The 24,196-nt window shown below is 36.4% G+C and overlaps 1 protein-coding gene across 1 annotated transcript in view; it reads left to right on the forward strand.

The window, feature by feature from the left end:
- adamts3 (ADAM metallopeptidase with thrombospondin type 1 motif, 3) overlaps positions 1 to 24,196 on the forward strand; it is an 89,118-nt gene that overhangs the window by 50,292 nt on the left and 14,630 nt on the right. The window contains exons 6-16 of the mRNA XM_053480920.1: positions 5,056 to 5,139; positions 5,324 to 5,480; positions 9,063 to 9,168; positions 10,642 to 10,785; positions 13,594 to 13,726; positions 14,092 to 14,205; positions 14,290 to 14,435; positions 15,533 to 15,708; positions 19,032 to 19,165; positions 19,643 to 19,766; positions 23,989 to 24,069. Coding sequence (XP_053336895.1) covers positions 5,056 to 5,139; positions 5,324 to 5,480; positions 9,063 to 9,168; positions 10,642 to 10,785; positions 13,594 to 13,726; positions 14,092 to 14,205; positions 14,290 to 14,435; positions 15,533 to 15,708; positions 19,032 to 19,165; positions 19,643 to 19,766; positions 23,989 to 24,069 — 1,399 coding nt within the window. The remainder of the gene's footprint in view (positions 1 to 5,055; positions 5,140 to 5,323; positions 5,481 to 9,062; positions 9,169 to 10,641; positions 10,786 to 13,593; positions 13,727 to 14,091; positions 14,206 to 14,289; positions 14,436 to 15,532; positions 15,709 to 19,031; positions 19,166 to 19,642; positions 19,767 to 23,988; positions 24,070 to 24,196) is intronic.

The following is a 24,196-nucleotide window of genomic DNA, read 5'->3' on the forward strand; positions in this document are numbered from 1 at the left end:
GTCAAAAAACTTGCTCAAAAGTCTTGGGCATAATCAAGAGGTTTTTTTGGCAAATGTAGAACGAGCCTTTCAGCGATGTCGTCTTTTTTTTTATTGTCAAATCATAAAAATTCACCTTAACTGAGGCAAGTGTTGTTCAAGATGTTGTTCTGGGTTCGTTTACCGTTCCAAGTTTTCTTCATTTGTGAATAAACCCTCTCACTGTGGTTTACTATAGTCCCAATGCATGATGTGTTACTTTTTGAGATCTTTTACCGTGCTTCAACTTCATCAGACAGGTTTTGTTTAAATAATTTCTAGATTCAACAGGTCTGACAGTAATCACACCTGTTTGTGGCAAGTGAAATTTAACTCAGCCTTTTGAAAATTTTAATGTTAATCAGTTCATCCATGATTCAGCAAGGGGGCAATTACTTTTTCACACAGGGCCCGGCAGGGTTGGGCAGCTTTTTTCCCTTAATAAACGAAATCATCATTTTGTATTTACCCGGGTTATCTTTCTGTAAGATAAATAAAATTATAAAATAAAATTATTTTGATGATATGAATCGTTAAAGTGATCACAGATCTATATATAGAATCAGAGACTAAGTAATGTAGCAAATTTCTTAGACTTTTGGCTGAGATTATGGAGTAGGCGTCAGGGGTCTTAGAGATCCTGTGCCTCCCCACGCTGAGCCACACTGCAGCCTCTTAGCTGAGTGAGGAAGGAAAAACAGCTGTGTTTAAAAGACCTCTGTCTGTAATACCAGCTCAACACTAGGGCCCTTTCATCATTCGTCTGCAGCCACACCAACAAACGCCGTCATAAACTTCCGTCACCGCCTACTTGTTCCCTTCTCTTAATGAAAGCACTGCTGCAAATCAAAATCTGTTCCAGTCTCTTCATCATTCATGTCACTGCTTTTTTGTAGATACTTTTACTGGTACTGCTTTATATGAAGTAATAATGGCACTTCAGTATAGCTAATTGTGCGAGAGCTGGTTCTGTTTTTTTATCAAGAAAATGCTTATATGGATAAAGGACAAGTACAGTCTTCTAAAGTATTCCATTAAAGCAGAGCAGTGCCCGAATACTTCTCAATCACACTGTCTTATTTTTACACATTCAATTCCAATGTTTTTCTTATATTGAATCATTTCAATTAATGTTAATTAAAAGTCATAGATGCCATGTGATAGCCTTGGGCTTTAAACAGGCATGTTGTTCGAAATTGTGCTCTCATATTAATTGAATAGTCTTTCCAAGGGCAAGATCACGTGTAGTCTAAATGAGCTACCACAGTGTTTTTCTATACACTGATCAGATTGTTGAAAAGTTTAATTTATAAAACAATCTGTCAATATGAATAAATAAATCAATATCGGATGATTTAAGCACCTGAACAATACCTTTACAGCCACTATGTCATCCTACTTTAAATTCACTGCATTTTTTAAAACACCAACATTTAATCTACCCTCTTGTTACTACTACTTGGGTATTATTTTTTCAATACATGCCCTAGTTATGAAGCTTCGAAGTGCAAAAAAAGTAATGGAGCTTAATGTACCAGTGATTGTTTTAGAGCTTACATCTCACTAATTCTCTATATCACTTGTCCTGTTCTGGGTTACAGGAGGCCTGGAGCCTATTCTAGGGACTTGGGGCACACCCTGGACAGGGTGCCACCTCAGCACATGGCACAAGCACACACACTCACATATACACACACGCATATATATTTTATATATATGTATATATATGTACACACATAATATGTACACACACACACACAGTTGTGTTCAAAATTATTCAACCCCCACTGAAATTGAGTGTTTTGGCCAGATTGACATTGATGTTGATCATTTCAGTCATCTTGTTTACAATTAAATTAAAGAGGCACTTGTAAGACAAATATAACATAACATTCATAATGAAATAACCACAAATGTATTTTCTGTGCTCACATCATTATAAAATTTTTTTCACCCCCCAAGTGACATTCATTCTTAGTACTTAGTACAGCATCCTTTTCCAGTTATAACAGCTTTTAAACATGAAGCATAGCTCGACTAAAGTGTCTTGCAGCGATCTACGGGTATCTTAGCCCATTCTTCATGGGCAAAAGCCTCTTAGGCTTGCGCGCTGCAACTGCTTTCTTTAAGTCCCACCAGAGGTTTTTAATCGGATTTAAGTCTGGTGACTGCGATGGCCACTCCAAAATGTTCCAACCTTTAATCTGCAACCATGCTCTAGTGGACTTGGAGGTATGCTTGGGATCATTGTCCTGTTGAAAGGTCCAACGTCTCCCAAGCCTCAGGTTTGTGATGGACTGCATCACATTTTCTTCCAATAATTTCTGGTACTGAAGAGAATTCATGGTACCTTGCACACGCTGAAGCTTCCCTGTACCTGCAGAAGCAAAACAGCTCCAAAGCATGATTAACCCCCCCGCCATGCTTCACAGTAGGCAAGGTGTTCTTTTCTTCATAGGCCTTATTCTTCCTTTTCCAAACATAGCGTTGATCCATAGGCCCAAACAGTTCTAATTTTGTTTCATCAGTCCACAGAACACTATCCCAAAACTTTTGTGGTTTGTCCACATGACTTTTGGCATACTGCATTCGACTCTTTTAATTCTTTGGAGACAGCAAGGGGGTGCGCTCTGGCATGGAGGCCTTCATTACGCAGTGTGCGCCTTATTGTCTGAGCTGAAACTTCAGTACCCGCATCTAAAAAAATATTTTTTCAGTTCCTCTGCAGTCACACAGGAACTTTTCTCCACTTTGCGCTTCAGGTAGCGCACAGCAGTCGAAGTCAGCATCTTCTTTCTGCCACGACCAGGTAGCGTTTCAACAGTGCCCTTTGTCTTGAATTTGCGAATGATGCTTCCTATGGTGTCTCTTGGAATGTTTAACATCTTTGCAATCTTCTTATAGCCATTGCCCTTTCTGTGAAGAGAAAATCACCTCTTCTCTTGTCTTCCTGGACCATTCTCTTGACTTCACCATGTTTGTAAACACACCAGTAAATGTCTAGAAGGAGCTGAATATCACAGTCATTTTAAATCTGCCTAATCTTGGTGCTTATTATGCTTGATTGTTGCTCATTGACATCCACAGATGTTTTCAATACCTGATCGAAAACACTTGAATGAACCTCTGTTCTTAAGGGGTTGAATAGTTGTGTCAATGAAGAAAGCACAATAAAAAACCATTTAATACTGTATTACAAAAACAATTGATGTCATTTTAGTTGCATTTGGTTCTTTAAAAAGTCCTTGTAAGATTTCATTCTAAACACAATTGCAAATGTACACCGAATTCCCTAAAACCCTTTACAGCATTGGGGGTTAAATAATTTTGAACACAACTGTATATATATAAAATGATATAGCATGATACAAGGGTTTATGTCTTATGCTCCTGAAAAGTGACAGGTGTCTATTGTGATGCTTTTCAAATTGAAAGCCGCAACATGTGAAATTTTAGAAATTCTTTAATTTCGAACTAAAGAGCTAAATAAAGCTAGAGGCAAACCAGCAACCCTGGCCAAAAACAGTTGCGGTAGGACGGCATAAATTGTTAATAATATGTAACACCTAAAAATGCATTCAGATACATTTGTACATGTCTACAGTTGTCTGGGGTTGAACGTGTAGCTGTTACTATAAATTTTAGCTAAGTGTTGTTCAATACATTCCCATAAACATTTGGATGTTTGATGATCATCGATAACAGCTGTTGTGAATCAGATAAGAATTGTCAAAGACGTGATCAGATATGAGATTTCAAAGACATCTGTTCAACTTTTACTTTGGAATTATTTTGACAGGATGTGTCAAAGGGACATCATTTCAACAGTCATCAAACATGCAAATCACGTTAAGATGGAAAGAGCCAAATGTTATAATAATACACAGTATGCAAATCAGACATCAGCAAGGTATTTTTTAAATATGTTTTAATATGCAGTATGCTTCAAGCATAGGCAGTTTAGTGTCTCATATAGTGCAAAAAATAATACTGTTTCTGGATTTGGAACATGCCACAAAAAATACCAATAAGAACAAAAAATGGAAGGGCATTGATATTTCATTTTCTACTTTAGAAAAATTAAATAATAAAATAAAAAAAACACAGCTTTTACTTAAACAGGTCTGTGTGAACATGAGAGGGAAAACTTAAGTGACTGAAAGCTATGAAGTGCAGAGAAAATGAGCTAACATGGTGAACATGGAGGTTCAATTGACTAAGCTTTTACAAGCTCCTAAATTACATGTTTCTTCATCTATTTATTGATTCACTATGTGGTTTTAGCATTCAGTTGCATCGAACAACACGGACAGCACTTTTGACATGCCACATTATAAAATGTTCATGGGCTGCGAAAGAAAGGAGTCAGTTGTGTTTGTTCTCACTTAAATTTATAGTGTAGCAACAACAGTGTAGCTCCTGAAGTGAAAATAACTGACCACATTGCCCTGCAGTAACATTACTCTCTGTAAATTGGAGTAATGGTTAGTCTTCTGCAAACACTTAGCAAATTAAATGTCCAATCCCAAAAGATTTCCTCTGTGTCAGTCCCAAGGACACATGATTGAACTGAACATTTGATTATCTAACCTAGCACGAGCCGGTTAAAGGTTAATTCACGTTAAAATGCTTTGAGCTTGGGGTCCAAAAGATCCCAATAAAAAGCGATGGCACAGGAAACTACACCAGAATCATCACAGTGATTTACTAAGCCTGTGTTTCCAAGAGACAAATAAGAAATGGCCAGCGGGCTTCACACACCACTGCTATGCGTGTAAATAGTTTTACCTGAGTAGGTGCTTGGGGATCTTGTAAAAAGCCTTCTTCAGTTAGCACTTATATTTTTGTGCAGTTTTTATGTTATTTTATTCTCATTTTCTGATCCAGTCCTGTTAAAGGAAAAGAAATGTGGTGCTGAATGCAGTGACCCTTTTATGATTTTTGAGGCAGGTTGTAAGGTTTTTATTGTTTTATTTTTATGAAGAAGAAATGTTTTCTTTTCTGTAAATGAGTATTTTTTATTATATGTTGTTGCAGGTGAATGAGATATATCATGATGAGTCACTAGGTGTGCACATCAATGTAGTTCTTGTAAGGATGATCATGCTTGGATATGCAAAGGTAAGACACACCAAACTTACACACCATGCTTAGACATGAAAATGGCCCTTAATTGAAAAACACATAAAATCTGACTTTGTTGCTCCATTCAGACTTAGTTTGCTGCCGTCTTGTTGCTGAAGAATGCTACGTTAACAAAAGACAGAAAATTCCAAAAGTTTTGCCTTCGATTGTTTTTCCTCAGTCTATTAGCCTTATTGAACGTGGAAACCCGTCACGGAGCTTGGAGAATGTGTGCCGCTGGGCATTCGTACAGCAGAAAGACGATCCAGAGCACTCCGAGCACCATGACCATGCCATCTTCCTCACACGCCAGGGCTTTGGCCCTACTGGCATGCAAGGTAGAAAATCTCCTTCACATCTCCATATTTCTCCTTCATTTCACATCACACTAATTTACACCGCTCTTTTCAGCTAAAGCAACAGTTGGACCAAATATGAATAAAACTCTCCACGAGGTGACCTCATGACAAAAAGGAAAGAGGAAAGGGAAGCATAAAAAATTAATTCAGTTTCCATGGTTGGTTTTGTTGTTTATTAAAACACAATAATGATGAAGAAAAGAAAAAAGGTAGATGGTAAATAATTAAGTAGCTGTCAGACATTATTATTGAGTAGAAAATAAATAGCTGGTTAATGTTACTGGCTATTATCTTGCTTTGTTATTTAGATATGAATATCAAAGGAACCTTATGTTTGCTGAACTGGATTATAAAATAATAACAGTCATTGAATTGAATAAAATATACTTTAGAAGTATTGTACATACTGTATATGGGTTAGGATAACTAGCATTGTCCTTACAGTGCTTGGTTAAAATTTAAATACGGGTGTGTGAGAGACGTTTTTTTTTTTTTTAAACAGATGCTATATAAGCTGTATGGTACATACTGTACAAGAGTTGTGTGCTTGGCCTTCAGAAATCTGGCTTCTCGATTAGCATTTCTACTCAGCTGGCCTTGAATTAGCGCTTTTGTTGATTTCTAAACACTACACTCGACTCATCCTGAGTGACTTATCTAATCATCTAATCATGTTACACAGATACTTTGCTTATTATATCTGTGAGTCCTCTGTGATGTTAGCATTTTAGCCTTTAGCTTTTGTTTAATTGTTTAATTTACTTAATATACTTGTGAAATCCAGCTCATATCTATTATCTGATTTCTAAGCATTTTTTTTTTCCTTTTTTCTGTGCAAGTAAACTGTTTCATTTCGATCTTTGAGTCTTTGCAAGTTTTATGAGCAGAAGACAAATATTTGGTATGAAAGAACAAAGTAGTAAGTGCAATTGAAAAAAACGAGATGATACAATGCAACTTTGATACTGCACTATTTAGCCATGTAGACACCTGACCACTGATCATCATGCCAACATGGCACTCTTCACCAAACCGAAGCATTCGATTTCTTTTAGAATCTTTATATAATGTAGCAGTAAGATTTCTCTTTACTGGAAGGGGCCCAAACATGTACCAGCATGACAAGGCTTCTGTACACAAGGTGAGGTCTATAAAGACAGGTTTGACAAGGTTAGAGTAGAAGAAGTCGAATTACCTGTGAAGAGTTCTGATCTCAACCCCAGTGATCAACAGTTTGCAAGATAATTTTAGCATGTTAGCAGAAAATACTGGCAGACAATTTTCATTCTACAGTAGGAGCGCTGCGCATGTGTTGCTCTTGGATGTTCCAACATGACACTGATCCAAAGCACAAGGGCACGTTAACGCTCCATGGGGTACAGCAGCAAATTGTTCTAGAGTGACCATCACAGTCTTCTGACTGAAATATCATTGAGCCACTTTGGGGAGATCTCACACGTGCAGTTCATGCAAGACGACCAATAAATGTACAGGAACTGGAAGTACTTTGTCAATAATGGGCAGCTATACCAACTGAGAAAATGAAGGAGCTCATGCACAATTATTACAAAAGACTGCACGCCATCACTGATGCACTGATGAAAAAGGGGCAATACGCGATATTAAAAACTAAAGGTATGCAAACTTTCGAACAGGGATTACATCACCATTTTCTTTATTGCCATGTTTTGTTTCATGTGGTATTCTGTTATACTGCACATATTAGCTTGAGTCCTATAAGAAATAAAATGCATTTGTTTTGCCTTCTCACTCATGTTTTCTTTTTAGAAAATGGCACAAATCTTGCAAATTCTCCCAAGACATGCAAACATTTGAGCACAACTATATGTTTATCATTTGGAATGTTAAAAAAGAGGAATTATTATAAAGTTTAATATTCAAACAGACAACAGTACGAAAGGCATTTTTATATCCATCTTTTCACTTAAGTGAACGTTCATATTTTCTATGACATTTTTAAAAAAAAATTTTCATCGGGATGAACTGAGCACTCCTACTGTCATTTTACAATTTACTTTTTTTTCTTCCTTTATTAATTCTTAAACAAATACTTTTTTTAGATTTTCATGGTCATGCTCTGGTTATATGAAATATTTCTTGCAAGTTGCAAGTATTGCAATACATAGCAATACTCTCTTAATGGTACTGTAAATATTAATTACTCTGAATGCCCCACAGAGGACGTGACTTTGGTGTTATTGACATCAAAAGTGATAATGTGCTCCTTTGTAGTTTTATATTTGTAAGCAGTGCTTCCTGCACTGATTGTGTATTACAGGGCCATCACCCTGTAACAAATGATTTTTGGTAAATTGTTTCATGGTACATTAGGCTGGTAAGCTGACGGTGATGAAATTTTCACAGTGTGACATAACTCAAAATATTCTCATCACTGAGTCAACAAAGACATAGCCATCTGATACTTAGCTGTAAATTGCAGGCGTGATGAGCCTCAGTGTGCACCGTTGTCTTGGGAGATTTGCTCACACTATTCTCTCGCCATGCAGTAGTTTGAGCCTTTTAACTGTGCAGAATAGCAAATCTTTTTTAGCCAGGCCAAGTGGTAACAGTCTCAAGTGGTAACAGTCTCAAGTGGCAATACCCATTACTAAGTAAGCCATACTCCAACTGTAACACCAAGTTACAGCGTTGCATAACGATATCTTTTGGCTCAATTTCCGGCAATCCAATGTTGGCTTCCTCGGCAGCACCTTACTAAAGTTCTGGCATACAGCATTGTACCTAAACCAAGTTGAGAAGACCACTCAAATATCATTGATCCTCCTTTTCAGTAATTTGTTGGGTCGGGCTCGCCCTCTAGACAGTAGGTTGGAATTCCTCATAGCCTTGTGCTAGGCTAAAAAACTCTGGAGAACTGGAAAACAACTCCTCGCTATTTTTCCGTGAGTTTCTGAAAGAGTTCACTGTTTCTTGGCTCAACAAGCCAAACATGTAGCAGGCAGTTCTGTGCTGGATGCAGAGCCACGGTCTCCACACCATCCTGCGCTTGGTGGCAGTTCATCTCCACCCCATGACATCCACATTAATAGCAGGGCCTTCCTTTCTGTTCAGACACTCAGGGCATTAGAAGGAAGAGAAGTCTGGACAGGAAGCCAATCAGGTGATGGAGAGTATAGTGGGTCTGTGCCCATCTCAGACTCAACTTCCTCATGCAGCTCTGTTTCTATGCTTGTTCAAAGACTTTGTGTTTGGCCAATAGACAACAGGATGTTTGAATCACACTGGTGCCTCAGAAAAAGAAGACAGTGCCAGTAAAAAGAAGAAGAGAGAGACACCAGGGGGAAGCCTTCAAAGTTCACCAAGCTTGTCTCATGAACATGACATACTGTACTGTACCTCTCTGCACTCAGAACCTATTTAGAAGAAGAACTTCACATTTCACATAGCAAGGAAATACACATATTCTTTTTTTCTATATACATTATTCATTATCAAGCATAATTGTCATTCATTATTAATAATTATGCATGATTGCTTTAAGCTTTTATTATAAGCTTTTCTTTCAATCTCTTATTCCAGGATATGCTCCTGTCACTGGGATGTGTCATCCAGTTCGCAGCTGCACTTTGAATCATGAAGATGGCTTTTCCTCTGCCTTTGTAGTGGCCCACGAGACTGGACATGTGTAGGTTTTTTAAAAGTCTGTAGTGCTTTAAGTGCATGAACTTTATTAAAGCCTCAGAGGACTAACTGTTATCATTCTAAATTCCAAATAATCCAGATAATCATTAGTACTATTGCTGTAGCCACAGGATTGCTTTTATACAATTATTTTATAAACAAGAAATGACTACAGAGTTGGTAACATTTTTGTCACAGTATGGCCAAATGTTCTGTTTGTTTTCGCTCTGCTAGAAGAAATTTTTCATAAAAAAGCTACACACAATTAAAGCACGCCCTGGCTGGCAGGCTGGCTTGGTTGCTGACATTCATTAGTGTGTTTTGGTTTAGGGTTCTTCAGGTAATATTGATAAACTTTCATATTTCAGTGTAAAGGTTATATTCATGAAAAATGCATTGATTTTCACTGCCGCTGATAGTGTTGCTAACAATACTGTAGGAAAAAAGTGTTCCAGTACCGATGGTGAAACAGCTATACTCAGTGTGGTTATACTAAAAGTATGCATTCTTGCTGTGCTACTTGACCAATCAAATTAATAGAACAGGAAAAAAATGGTTTATGATCATTATTATTACACTGCTGGGACATAATAATGGTGTGTATACAACTCTGACAGCTAAAAGATCATCGCTAAACGGTAGAGCGAGCAACATTTACTGATAAAAGTCTGTAAAGTCTTGATCATTGGTCAATGACTCGAAACATCTATCTATCTATCTATCTATCTGTCTATATTTATTTGTAATTTAAGGTTTAGGTCGAATATACTATTCACACAATTATTCATAGATAAATATCAGTACAGTAAATCTCTATAAAATATATATATATACTGTGTAAAACAGGCGTTTTACTGGATAAGCGGCATAGAGAATGAGTGAGTGAGTGCTATGAGATATTTTGTCTAATTCGAAAATCCATTATTGAATTTGGTTTACTGAAAACAATTATTGTTTCTTGTTATGACAGTTTCAGTTTATATATTCGTCGTTTTAAAACCCCAGTCAAACAATATTGTCTATTAATTGAAGCAAAAAATGTTTATGCAATGCCATTTCATTTCCACAAAGATTAATCACTGTTTTATCTCTGTCATTTTCTCCTTCTCTCCTTTCTTTGTGCTATTATCAACTTTTTTTTGGTTTTGCTCCTTCTGTGTTTCTCTTTCTCACTTTGTTTTCAATGCACACAAGACAAAGATAGATAATTTCCCCCAGATACTTACCTCCATTAATTAATGTGTGTTTAATTAAAAATGCATGTATTCATTAATGTGCACAATGAAACAAAAAAAGATTAATTAATTTCTATAACAGCAGAGTTTATGAATAATACCTACACCAGCATGACTGCTTTGCATAATGTAAAAAAAAAAAAAGGTCAATTATGTGTAATTACTGCATTTACATTTATTTGAATACATACATAGCCAAAACCACAGATTACAAATTCTCTCTCTCACTATTATGTCTTTAGGCTGGGAATGGAGCATGATGGACAAGGTAATCGTTGTGGTGATGAGACAGCCATGGGGAGTGTCATGGCCCCTCTGGTACAAGCTGCTTTCCACCGCTATCACTGGTCAATGTGCAGCGGACAAGAGCTGAAGAGATACATTCAGTGAGTCTGTTTTTTACTCTTTCTCAATTATCTATTTTGAAGAAGCCGGACAATTATAACAAGTAATTATGACAATATCGTTATAAACCAGTTGCATTCCGTTATAAACCAGTTGAACTCTGTATTTTAGTATATGATCTCTTGTGAAAAACAATAGGTTGACAATTCTTACTTATTATTACACTATTTTTTGTGTTGGATCACCTTTTTGTGCCTTATCTGGATACATCATCTTAAAACCCCTGGCAATGGATTAAAATGTATGTTTTTTTTTTTATTAATAAGGATGTTTATACCACTGATGCTTTGCTTCAGGTGATCATGTGTTAGTTGTCCGCTCTCTCAGGTCAGTTTGAAATGGTCTGAAATGTTAAACAGTTACTATTTTAAGCAGAATTGGGCTGTAGACTCAGAAAAGCTGCTGTGTGAGATAAATATATCATGAAAACCAGACAATATTGTTTTATTATTTCCAAGAATGGTCTCATAAAGAGTACAGTCACATCTGCAAATAGGTAAGAATAACTTCTGACTTAAAAAAGCAAACAACATCTTTTAAAAGTGTTTTTCATGGAATAACCTCTAGATTTGCTTAAGCATTGATTTTTTAAAATAAAATTTTATTTAAAATTAAATCAAGACCTCGATGGCTGAAATCTTTTATTGAAGCATTTATTCAACTTAATGAATGAGTTGAATGACTATAAATGACGTACCAAAAAACCTTTATTAAAAAAAGCAGAATATACAGTGATGGCCAGATGTATTGATGTATAAGTGAAAGTCAGTATTTATATATGTGGTTTTTATATTAATAGCTAATACAAAGTGTATGGTAGACACCGCACATAATTTACAGCTTGTAATAAACAGATAAAAAAAAAATAGTGGTTACTTAAGTAAAGTGACTTTTTGTTGATATGGTGACTTCTATTTTGTGTTAAATAGTGCTTCTATACTCCTATAGTGACAGAACATTACATTACTTTTTACTCAGTTTTTTTAGAGAAACAAATGCAGTTATAAAACTGAGCAGATTCCTGAAAATAATAACCAGAAGCAGTATGTTTTCCAAGCCGGTACTTAAACAACCAAATTGAATTCCTGTTTATTTCAACTTTTTTTTTTTTACAAATTATTTTTCACAGGTTTTTAAAAATGTTTATTATGTTGTTGAAATATCAATTAGTATCGTATTCCTATTTGGACATGGGCTATGGAGAGTATTTTTTATTGTTCATTTAGATTTGATACACCTCAATTATAACCCTTAATTCCAAGTTAAATTAGAATAGAAATTTGGCATAAAACCAAAATCTGTAAGATGGTAAAGAGAATATACCATGTATTATATTCAAAACACAACAACACATTATTTGATTATTTCTTATGTTATTTGAATCGTTTGTTAAAAATATAAACCTATTTCAAATTGGGTGGCTGTAACATTCTCCAAAAAGGTTGTGACAGGGCCAATTTAAGACTAATAGCATTATGAAAAGTTTACATTACAAGAGGATGATAAACAGGTGATGTTAAACAGATTAACCAGTTATGTTATAGTAGATAAGGAGTTTTCAAAAAGGCCTGTCCTCGCCCATTTGCAGATCTAGTCATGACTAACAGTTAAAGCTTAATGCATAAGGGACAAGGATCAAAACCACCTCTGAATTCAGGTGATCTCCAGTCCCTCACATGTAAAATGTATGCATATTGACTGGATATTCTGATCTAGGCGCAGAATCACTTTGACAAACCTTTATCCATGACATCAAGAACACTTTGGTAAAGCTGAGTTCCTTCAGCACTGCACTTTACATGGCAAAGCAGAAGCTATACATAAATACTATCTGGTGTCCAAATGCTTAAAAAGTGTTATTAATAAAAATGTTCATGTTACCCAGTGGTAAACAGTCAACTGACCCAACTTTTGAAGCATGTTGCAATCATCAGAGTGCATAAATAAAATTAATCCACATGGTAAAACATCAAGCAATGTGGTGATGTAATGTTTTCAATATAGTACATAGACTTGAGAGTTGACTCATTTAGTTTTATTACCATCCTCCATAAACTAACTTTTTTGGAAATGTGTCTTTGAGTGAAACAGTTTTAACACACCATAAAATTAAGGTCATCTTTATACTGACACTCTCAAGCATTCTCTTTTGCCTCTTTCTAAGTCTCATTTTACCAAATAGTTCTGGGAATGATTAGCTAATTCTAAAAAAAAAAGAAAAAACTATTGCTTCACAACCCCTTTAGGAAAAATAATGATTAAACTCTGTAGATTTTTATATACTCATTTCAGTTAAACTATATGCATTTAAATGGTATCATATTATATGAAATGATTACTTTCTACCTATTAAACAAGTTGGTGTTTATTTTTTTGTCTTGACAAAATGTTATGCTGTTCAATTATTTCATTTCAGTGTAAAGCAAAAGTTTAGTTTTCATGACTAACTGATTTCAAGTAGCTAACTAAACACTGCAAATTACATTGAATGGCTTTATGAAATATTCAGGTAGCAGAGCAATGCCTGCTGGGCAGCAACTCAGCAAAACAAAAACATATGTTCCCAAAAACAGTAGTTCTTCATGTAAAACCACGTTAAAAGCATGATTACTACATTTTCCTCTCCTTTGTGCCCTATTTCACTTCCAAACCATCTATTTAACTTTCACTGATCTTTAAGAATTAATGATTTTTTTAATTTTTGTGTTTTGTCTCTGTCTTTAAAAGTCATACAAAATGTCTTGAACTGTAACTGATGTTTTTTTTGTTTTTTTATTGGTTCCTCACAGTTCCTATGATTGCTTACTGGATGATCCATTCAAGCACGACTGGCCACAGCTCCCTGAACTTCCTGGCATCAATTACTCTATGGATGAGCAGTGTCGTTTTGATTTTGGAGTTGGATACAAAATATGCACATCAGTAAGTGCAGATGGAGGAAACTTCCTTCTGTAGGTGGAGTTTGTGTAGAGCAATTGGCTCTATTTACTGTATATGTGATAAAAAAAAAACATATTTACAGCAGACAATTAGCAGGCCTTGTGTCCTCATGCATTTTATTGCGCAGCTGCAATCCCTGAACAAAGACATCTATGCCAGTGTGTTACCATTTTCACAAAGTGTCAGTGATTAACGGAGTGACTGATGAATTGTCTGATCATCTTGTTAGTGCCATACTGCCCACAATGGAAAAGGAAACCCACTTGAGCTCTCCAGTGAAATATAGGCATCATATCATTTTCTTTTTCTCTCATAAATATCATGTTATATTTGTTTTCTCCTCTTAGTTCCGAACATTTGATCCTTGCAAACAGCTGTGGTGCAGCCATCCAGACAACCCTTATTTCTGCAAGACTAAAAAGGGGCCACCACTGGACGGCACAGAATGTGCTCCCGGCAAGGTAAACCCAGCATATCTTTATACTGTAAGATTGTTTTATGTTGTTTGTTTTAGAAGAAACCAAACAGTCTTCCAATTTCTCTAGTGGTGCTACAAAGGTCACTGCATGTGGAAGAATGCCAACCAGGTGAAGCAGGACGGAGCTTGGGGTGTGTGGACCAAGTACGGTTCATGCTCGCGCTCCTGTGGGACAGGCGTACGCTTCAGGACACGTCAGTGCAACAACCCAGCGTACGTTTAGAAATTATTGTCACCCTAATCATCAGGACAATACCCGAAAATAAGTTTAATAATAAGTAAACATAACACACAGTTTTGTAAGCTTTACACATAAATATTAAAAAACTTTAAATTTTCTTTCTTTTAAAATGTTAGTTTTTTCTAAATCAAATCTCAGTATTGCTGGCACACACAAAAGTGTTTATTGTCTGAACATATTGTACATCTAAGCCAATCCAAAAATATCTAAAGGAACAATGATTCTCAATAAGCGTCTTATTTTAAGCTCAGTGGAGACTCACTCATCTTCAACATAAAACAGTGCTCATTGATCCCTCTACAAGTGTCTCCCAATAGAATCATTTCTTACAGGTATCACAATATTAATTCTTGGATAGCTTCTAATTTTAAAAACATTTTAATTAGTGCCATTAAAGAAAATGTTAAGTTTTAAAAAGTGTGCTCTTACTGTACACCTTTGTTGTAATGATGTATATAATTTTGTTTATTTTTGGACAGGTGTCTTTAATTCCTTAGTTGACTATTTTACCAGTAAAAAGTTTGGACGCATTCTAACTCATGTAATAGTTCTTTCAAGAACAGTATTGTCAAGTGCATTTGCAAAACTCATCATGATGAAACTGGCTCGCATGAAGACAATCCCAGGAAGAGCAAGACCGAAACTGCTGCAGGGGAGAAGTTCATTTAGAGTCACCAGCCTCAGAAATCACAAATTAACAGGACCTCAGATTAGAGCTGTTATGAATGACTCACAGAGCATTTAAACATCTTGTTGAAACTAAACTGTTCGTCTTTTTTTTTTTACAATGTACGTAGAAAGAAAAAGACCATGCAATTAGAAGATGTGTCCAAACGTTTGACTGGTGGCATACAGTGTATATTAGAACGATTTCTTTGACCAACATTAATCAATCTTTCTCATTTAATCATAGCATTTATAAGCTGTAATAATCTATTTTAATTAGCAGTCCTACAGTCGTTTTAATTATCTATTCCATACCTTAATTAAAAAAATCAAGCAAATTACACAGTGTTCTGTAATGATAGGGAATAATTTTTTTGATCTTTCCTTTGACTCTGTAAAACAGTCCATCTAATGGTGGTCAGGACTGCCCAGGGGTCAACTATGAGTTCCAGCTGTGCAACACAGATGACTGTCCCAAGCACTTCGAAGACTTCAGAGCCCAGCAGTGTCAGCTGCGCAACTCCCACTTTGAGTACCAGAACACCAAGCACCACTGGCTTCCATATGAGCACCCAGATGGTGAGTGTGCAGGCCTAGCTACAGTTACAGTGAAAGCCTAGAGTTATAATCTATACTGGACTTCAGTAGAATTCACCTGTATGGATAGTAAGGATCAGTTCATCTGTAAGTGTGTGTTGAAGTAATATATTGATGTTCATTTACACAGTAGTACCTCGTGGGTAAATGATAAAGGGAAAATCCTCTTTAGTCGTAAACTGTAGTCCTTCAGGACAACCAGGTAATCCCTATTGATCCCTTTATCCAAAGCTTTTTACTGTAGATAATAATAGTGGATATTGGAAACTCCTTAAAGCTTGAGGCATACAGTAGAAAGGCAATGAAAAAACATGTGTAAATATGATTGTACTTGATAACTTTTTGTTTACTACTACTGATTAGAATAGTTCTATACAATTTCAATATTGACTCTATAAAAACTATTTGCAAGATGAAATAAATTGTTACAATAACAATTTAGAGATTAGTCGTATTTCTCAGCTGTGTTTTTCCATGGACATCACATGAGGAATCGCTGATAGGGCAAGCTTTTTGCACCTGTTTTAAGAGATGTTTAAACAACATGTTATGTAGTAAAATTGAACATGCAGTTTAGGTACTATGCACACAGCAGCATGCAAAACGCACTAACCCTCATACATATGCATTAGACGAAGGATTGTGCAAAGAAAAGAAAGTAATTGCAAAAAAAGGTGACATTGGAAGTGGGGTTGATTGCCTATTCTGTTCAGTATATTAAACTCTGGGCAATTACCGGTGGCCACAGGATTTTTTTTTGCCTGTAAATTAGGTGGAAAATGAATGGTCACTGCTGGGTGGTGTCATTATTCAATACAAAGTATGAAGCAGCCACCAAGATATAGAATACAGGATCTGTCTGTGTGAATGAGGTCGCTTCTGTGAGTGATGCAATTTACCGAGCTGCTGCTGCTTCACGACTAGCAGCTCTTGTACTTGCCTCATGCCTGCTACCACGTCCTTTTTTTTATTCCAACATTTTAAAGATGCCCCACTTCTAGGTGCTGAGCAGTCAAGCCTATTCTTGTTCCTTCTATGGGAATGTGTGAAAAAAGAAGCATGGCCTATTGTCTGCTGTTCACTTCACACCCTGCTGTGACCACATAGCATCTGAGGGAAAATAATGAATAGTTCTGAGTATTTACTCAGCCTGCGAGCTTCACACATTGCTTTTGGCATCACATGCTGTTTGGTTAAGGCTCTGTAAAGGCTTTTCAAAGATGCTCTTCTACCAAACACTGTGGACATCGATTATTGTCCCTCATCGAGCTTCATCATGTCTTAGCAGAAGAGCTTACCTTTAGGCCCTGAATTTATAAATACATAAAATGTATTAAAAAAAAAATTGCTACGCAGACCCTATAGGATAATAACGCTATACATTGACACAAAAATAGGCCCCGTGTCTGTTCCAAAGGCAACTTCATCTGTGGCAAGAATAGTAAGAAATCGATTACTAGAATTACTGTCATTTAACGTATGCTTCAACACACACTCCAGTGAGGGTGCAGATTTGAACTGTAACAAAAAGACAAAACAAATGCTTAGAGTGCTATACTTAGTGTATTGTATTCACTTTCTTAACTTCTGATAAGATAATAATAGGAAAGAAGTAAAATGTGACATAGCAGGAACCTTTTATTAGCTCCCAATATGGGGTCACGATGTGAAGATTTTGGCATCCGTACAATACAAAGCCAAGGAAGCATGCAGCCTGGAATACTCAACAAGTTGTGAAGAAAGCTGCCGTGGGAGTCTAGAGTGAATTAAAGTATGGCTGTGTGTTTTAACACTGCCTGTGATTTCAATTTCCTTATTATCTGCACAGAAATCACACACAATAAACTGCATAATTTGATTAAACTACAAGTTTATTGCCAAATTAGAAATCTAATTTTATATCAGCTGTAATAATGACTGTAACACATTTGCCTTGAGAGAATGTTTAGAAACCAAAATTTAAAATTTTGGACCAGACAAGGATTAAAACATGATTATGAATTAAATGACAACTAAAGTCCAGTTCCCAGGTGGAACGGTCGCGTAGTGGCTAGCATTTAGCATGGTGTGTTTTTCCGGGTACTCCCACACTGAAAAAACATACATATTATGCTAGTTGACATTTCTAAATTGCCCATATTGGAAAAAGTTCCCACTTTCACAATTCTTTTTTACGAATCACTCTGCAGCTTGGAATGTCACTGATACCCTCTGACATACTGTCATAGGTGCTACAGGGAGAGCTATGTTAAAACATGTCTGTGCTAGGTAAAGGCACAAAAAAAAGCCAGTGATTTGGTACAAGTGCGTAAAAATAGTGTACGTATATCATAAAAAAAAATGTATGTCGTATATCATATAGTGTCGTATATCATAAAAATTTTTTATGATCTAATATGAGAGGATCACTTATCCCACTATTCATTAACTTACTTTAAAGTTATCGCCTGGGTGACGTGGCACAGTGCTGTCTACACTTGACTACTGAAGGCCACAAATAACCATGGATGTGCTTATAGGCTGGACCTATGAGTCATTAAAAGCAGTATCTCTACCGCAAATCATTCGAGCATGTTCAAATTAATTTGATTACTGATTAAAGAGGATTACTGTGGGTCACCCCGACACACCTAGGTAACTTTCCTTATGGCTACTTACAGCTTATCTTGCTCAATTTGCAAATTCATAAGAATCAATAGCGAAAAGTGGAAAAGTGGAAACTGCAAGAGTCAAATAAACTGAGCAAATTCGAGACTAACATGCACAGAACTTATGCAAGTAGTGCAACTTCTAGATCATTGTTTAATAATTGCAGGATGAGTGGCATATTGTTAATAACTGATATAAATGTTGGACTACAGTACTTATGTTGTAATAAATTTGTTATATAATAAAATCATATTAGAAAAAAAAAACATAAGCTGCTTTAGCCTGCAGTTTATTTCCTCTGCATTTTACGTAGTCTTAGATCTTAGAACTTAAAAACCTTTTACATATGCAAAACCTTCTGCCAGAACAAATTACCTGCAAAAACTCTAAATGTGGAATCACTTTCCTAAACTAAATATTAACTTATATTTTGAAATTAAGCTAAAAAAACTCAATAAAGTTCTGTGTGTGCAAATAACAGATGGAAAAAATGTCAAGGGGCAGAAAATATCATTATTGTTTAATTAGCAAACCATTAAAAAGGACTTATAACTTCCATTTTGCGTGGCTAAATATCTCTGATAAACATTTTTAAATGACATCATTTTAACATGAAACAGAGCCACAGTTAAGCAGTGCCTTTTATTTTTCTCCAGCCAGCAAGAGATGTCACCTGTACTGCCAGTCGAAGGAGACGAGCGATGTGGCATACATGAAGCAGCTGGTGCATGATGGCACACGGTGCTCTTACAAGGATCCCTACAGCATCTGCGTGCGGGGAGAATGTGTGGTAAGCTGCCAACAGCTCTGCTCTGAAACTCCCATGTTCATACCACATCAGCATAGCTTCGGTGCAACAGCAAACAGCTCTCCTGACTGCCCCTGTTTAAAATATCCAACAGCAGAACCTAAAAAACTGTGAGGTGAAGAAGGATGAGGAACTGAAAAAAGATAATGAAGTATTGGCACCAGTGTAATCATAATACTGCACCATTATCATTGCTTTCAACAGTCAGTTCATTTTAGTGCATGCAATTGCAAGCTTTTATTTTATTAAACAGGGAATAAAAATTGTTTTGAAAGGGAACGATTTGCTCATTTACCAGACTACAAAATTAAGCCATGTTAGGATGAGTTTTTTCATGTAAACCCTGTTGTTCAGTTTTTTGGACAGTGCACTTTAACTTTTTTTTTTTTAAAGAGTGAAGTCCTGTTAAGCAGTGAAAAGTTTTGAAGCTAATTATTAATTTGTTTCTCCGTTACTTAGAAAGTGGGCTGTGATAAAGAGATTGGTTCTGACAAGGAGGAAGATAAGTGCGGAGTGTGTGGAGGCGACAACTCCCACTGCCGAACTGTAAAAGGAACCTTTACCCGAACCCCCAAAAAAGCAGGTAAGAGGTTTTGCTTCTAATTCCTGATTTTCCCCTAGTAGTAGTTACTACTGCAAAGAAATGGCCTTTATTGTGCAAATGTTGATTAGTTTCCATAAACTTTTGAACTAATGCAAATCTTGATGCGTAATTATATATTACAAATACCATATATAATTAAATGCATATTTAATACAAATTATATTGTGACTACTTTGGCTCTGGCAGAGCATATAGTAATTACTATTTAACTGTCACATGGGGAAAGTTAAATGTCATAATTAATCAAAGAAGGAAAACTTTCTAATTTGCAAAAATGCTATGGCATATTTGACTAGCAAAAGCAAAAAAAGGCTGATTGAAAATGGACAAATGGGTGTAACAATTACATGTATAATAAAAAACAGAAAAAACAAATACGGTTAATATAAGGTTAATGAACATTTCATTGATTATTTTCACGCAACTGTGCTTATTTCATTACTTTTTATTCACCTTTATAGAAATGTCCTTATTCTCAAAGGAATTTTTTCTTATGCTATTTTTTGTATATTCCCAAAGTACACAGTACTATAAGTAAAACAGCTTTTGGGAGTGTGCTTGAGAATATGCCAGAATTCTTCTGGTAACTTTGTCACACTTGCTTCTTTTTATTTTTATGCAAAACTCAGATGCAAAACCCTTTGTTTGTTTATTCCATTTGAAAACTGGTCTGTCATATAATATGTTGCTTTCTTTACAGGCATGCAAATATTCTTGTTTAATGTCATTTATTTTGTTATTTTTTTAAGGTACAGTATGTTTGGAAATAGTGAGTGGTTTTGAACATAATAATGCAGACATGATAAACCTATAGGGGTTGGACAATGAAATTGAAACGCCTGGTTTTAGACCACAATAATTCATTTGTATGGTGTAGGGCTTCCTTTTGCGGCCAATACAGCATCAATTCGTCTTGGGAATGACAGATACAAGTCCTGCACATTAGCCAGAGGGATTTTGAACCGTTCTTCTTGTAGAATAGTGGCCAGGTCACTACGTGAAGCTGGTGGAGGAAAAAACGTTTCCCGACTCACTCCTCCAAAACACCCTAAAGTGGCTTAGTAATATTTAGATCTGGTGACTGTGCAGGCCATGGGAGATGTTCAACTTCACTTTCATGTTCATCAAACCAGTCATCAGTTTTGCTGTGTGTGTTGGTGCATTATCATCCTGATACACGGCACCACCTTCAGGATACAATGTTTGAACCAATGGGTGCACATAGTCCTCCAGAATGGTTCGGAATTCCTTGGCAGTGACGCGCCCATCTAGCACAAGTATTGGGCCTAGGGAATGCCATGATATTGCAGCCCAAACCATCACTGATCCACCCCCATGCTTCACTCTGGACATGCAACAGTCTGGGTGGTACGCTTCTTTGGGTCTTCTCCACATCGTAACTCTCCCGGAGGTGGGAAAGACAGTGAAGGTGGACTCATCAGAGAACAATACATGTTTAACATTGTCCACAGTCCAAAATTTTCGCTGCTGGCACCATTGAAACCGACGTTTTGGCTATAGCAGGCCAGCCATGTACATTGACCCTGTGGAGCTCCCGACGAACAGTTTTGGTGGAAACAGGAGAATTCAGGTGCACTTCTGCAATTTAATTCTGCAGTGGGCAGCTGTGGTTTTATGTTTTTTGGATACAATCCAGGTTAGCACCTGGACATCCCTTTCAGACATATATCACATATATTACATCAGAGATATATCACAAAGACTTGCTGTCTCGGTCACAGAGACGTGCCCCAACAATTTATCCTCTTTTGAACTATTGAAATGTTACCCATAATGTTGTGTGCATTGCAATATTTTAAGCAAAACTGTGCTGTTACTCTGATTAAATAAACCTTCACACTCTGCCCTTACTGGTGGAATGTGCAATCCATGAAGGTTGGCCATGAAACCTCCAACACTAAATTGGCCAGTGTTTCAGTTTCATTGTCCAACCCCTGTATATGACAACATTTGCGACTTAAAGTACTTTTACATTTTCTGTACAGTATAAATCATCTAATTATCATGGGTCTTAGTATTAGGCAAATACAACCTCATAAGAACAACATACAGTATATTGTTAATGTATATGACAACATTGTTTTTTTGACCATAAATTTATTTATTTAAGCCAGGTTATTTATTTAATCATCAGCTCTTAATTAATTAATCATCAGCAGATGTGCTGTGTAAAAAGCTGAAGTTTGGGCAGTTTGCTGGTTTGTAGCACAAGGCCATGAGGGAAAGACAAAGTCATGGTCTTAGAGAAGCAATTGTTGCTGCACATCCATCTAGAAAGGGTTATAAAACCTTTGCTAAAAAAACAAACAAACCAAAAATAATTTTAGCTATTTGAATACAATAGTATTCTAGAGGCAAATGTGTGGCCATTTGTTTGACAGATAAAGCTTGGTCATGCAACAGGACAATGATCCAAAGCACACTAGTAAATCTAAATCAGAATGGCTGTAAAATAAAATAATTAAAAGGAATTAAGGTTTTGGAAATTCTGAGGCTGTATTTGGCCAATAATGATGAGAGCAGCGACGATCAGATGAATTTTATTATGTTTTAGCACAAGAAAACAAACAGAAGAGGGGAATTTTTTTTTTACTCAAATACATAACTGATTCTGTGCCAAACACACCACCCTGTTTGTTATTGATTATTTTCTTTAACAGCACAGCTAGTGGGTTTAATTCCCCACATGTTCAGTCAAGCGTGTCCAACTTTGAACATTATTTCTTTGGCACTGAACTTCCCTTACTTGGAATGATGTTGCTTCTCTGACATTCAGTCTCAAATTGCATGCTAAGAATTGTCTTAGTTTTTTACAGTGCAGTATGACGTGTTGCATGTTGGTTTGATGAAATAGCATGACTTCTGACTTGTCTATAATATGTAATTTCATTGTCATTAACAGGTTATAACACACAACTGTATGATCTTGCTGCAACATGACATGGCATTATTGACTGCATGAATGAAGTCAGTGCTGTAACTTGTCTCTAACATTATGCTAACGTGGATGTGTACTCACTTTCTTAACAGGGAAAAAAATAAGCAAGAGATGCCAAAAAGAAATGCCTTTTTTGGAAAACAAAATCTGCAAGTATTCTGTGTTCCCTAATCTTATGTTTTCCCCCATTGTAATGCTTTCTTTGCCATTGACTCAGTGGGATAAATAGTAAGAGATGGTATGCTGATTTCATGCAGCTGAATAATAATAATAAATAAAAAAAACCTTCATTTTTAAATAAGTTAAGCTAATATAATGTGTCTGGGAGACATTTGGAAATGAAGGGGCTTTGAAAATAACTTCACAAACCCCCAGTAAGCAAAGTTGGTGCAAAATCGCAGTTTCAAGAGTCTGCATGTTATATTGGCCTTTAACAATCTAACACTTTTACCTAAGCTGCATTTTGTAATTTTGAACTGGCATTCCCTGTCCCACCTGACCACCGCTGCTGAAAGTTATAGTATACAAGCTACAGTATATCGCTCACCATATAAAACCATATGTACTGTAAGACGCTAAGTTGCTAGTGACTTCCAAGCACAGTCAATGGCGAAAGAGTGCAGTGCAATACAGATGTAATGCTTGTATTTTTCTCCAAGGGAAGACCAGAGGCGCCTTTTTCCTGCCCAAGGGAGCACGACATGTGTATCTAAATGAAAGTGAGGACTCTAGAAATGTTATTGGTGAGTGGTACAAGGCTTTGAAGAGGAATGGACATCCACACTCAGGAAGGATGCATAAGTGTCAATAGTGCCTTTACTGTCGTGACACAAGGTTTTGCACTGCAGATTCTGTTAATACATTCGTCAAATTAAGTCTAAACAGTTCACTTGACTCTATAGTTTCTCCCTCAGTCCCAAATGAATGCATTTGGAGCTTGTTAGCAAAGCAGAAATGAATGATTTATGCAGAAAAGACGAATGTATTGAATTTAGTCTAAATGGCAAACCTATTGTCACATTTATAGGTAGGTTTATTTATAAGGCACAAGCTTCATTAGTATATGGCTCTAACCTGTCCGTTCTAGAGCCTAACAGCAAAAATGGATGACTGCTAACAAAGCGATGTCCACCTCTTCAAAGACAAAAAAAAAAGTTCAACTCTTTGTGCTCACTAACTGCTTCTACCGTCTTTTCCCTCTGTACATCTTATGTCTATTGCTGCTTCACTCTGGTGAAAAAGGTTACCTAAAGATGTTCCTCATCCCCCCTGGGGCTAGACATGTGATCATCCAAGAAAATGAGGCTTCTCCTCACATTCTTGGTAAGTGACAGGTGTCCTCACAACTTTTTATCCCGAAAATAAGATGCATGCTTACCTTTTCACACATACTGAGCCGTAAAGATTATAATTTCTGAGCACTTACAAAACCATGCTGGCTTTTCTAAGA

Source organism: Clarias gariepinus, chromosome 21 (assembly GCF_024256425.1).
Source record: "Clarias gariepinus isolate MV-2021 ecotype Netherlands chromosome 21, CGAR_prim_01v2, whole genome shotgun sequence".
Lineage (NCBI taxonomy): Eukaryota > Metazoa > Chordata > Actinopteri > Siluriformes > Clariidae > Clarias > Clarias gariepinus.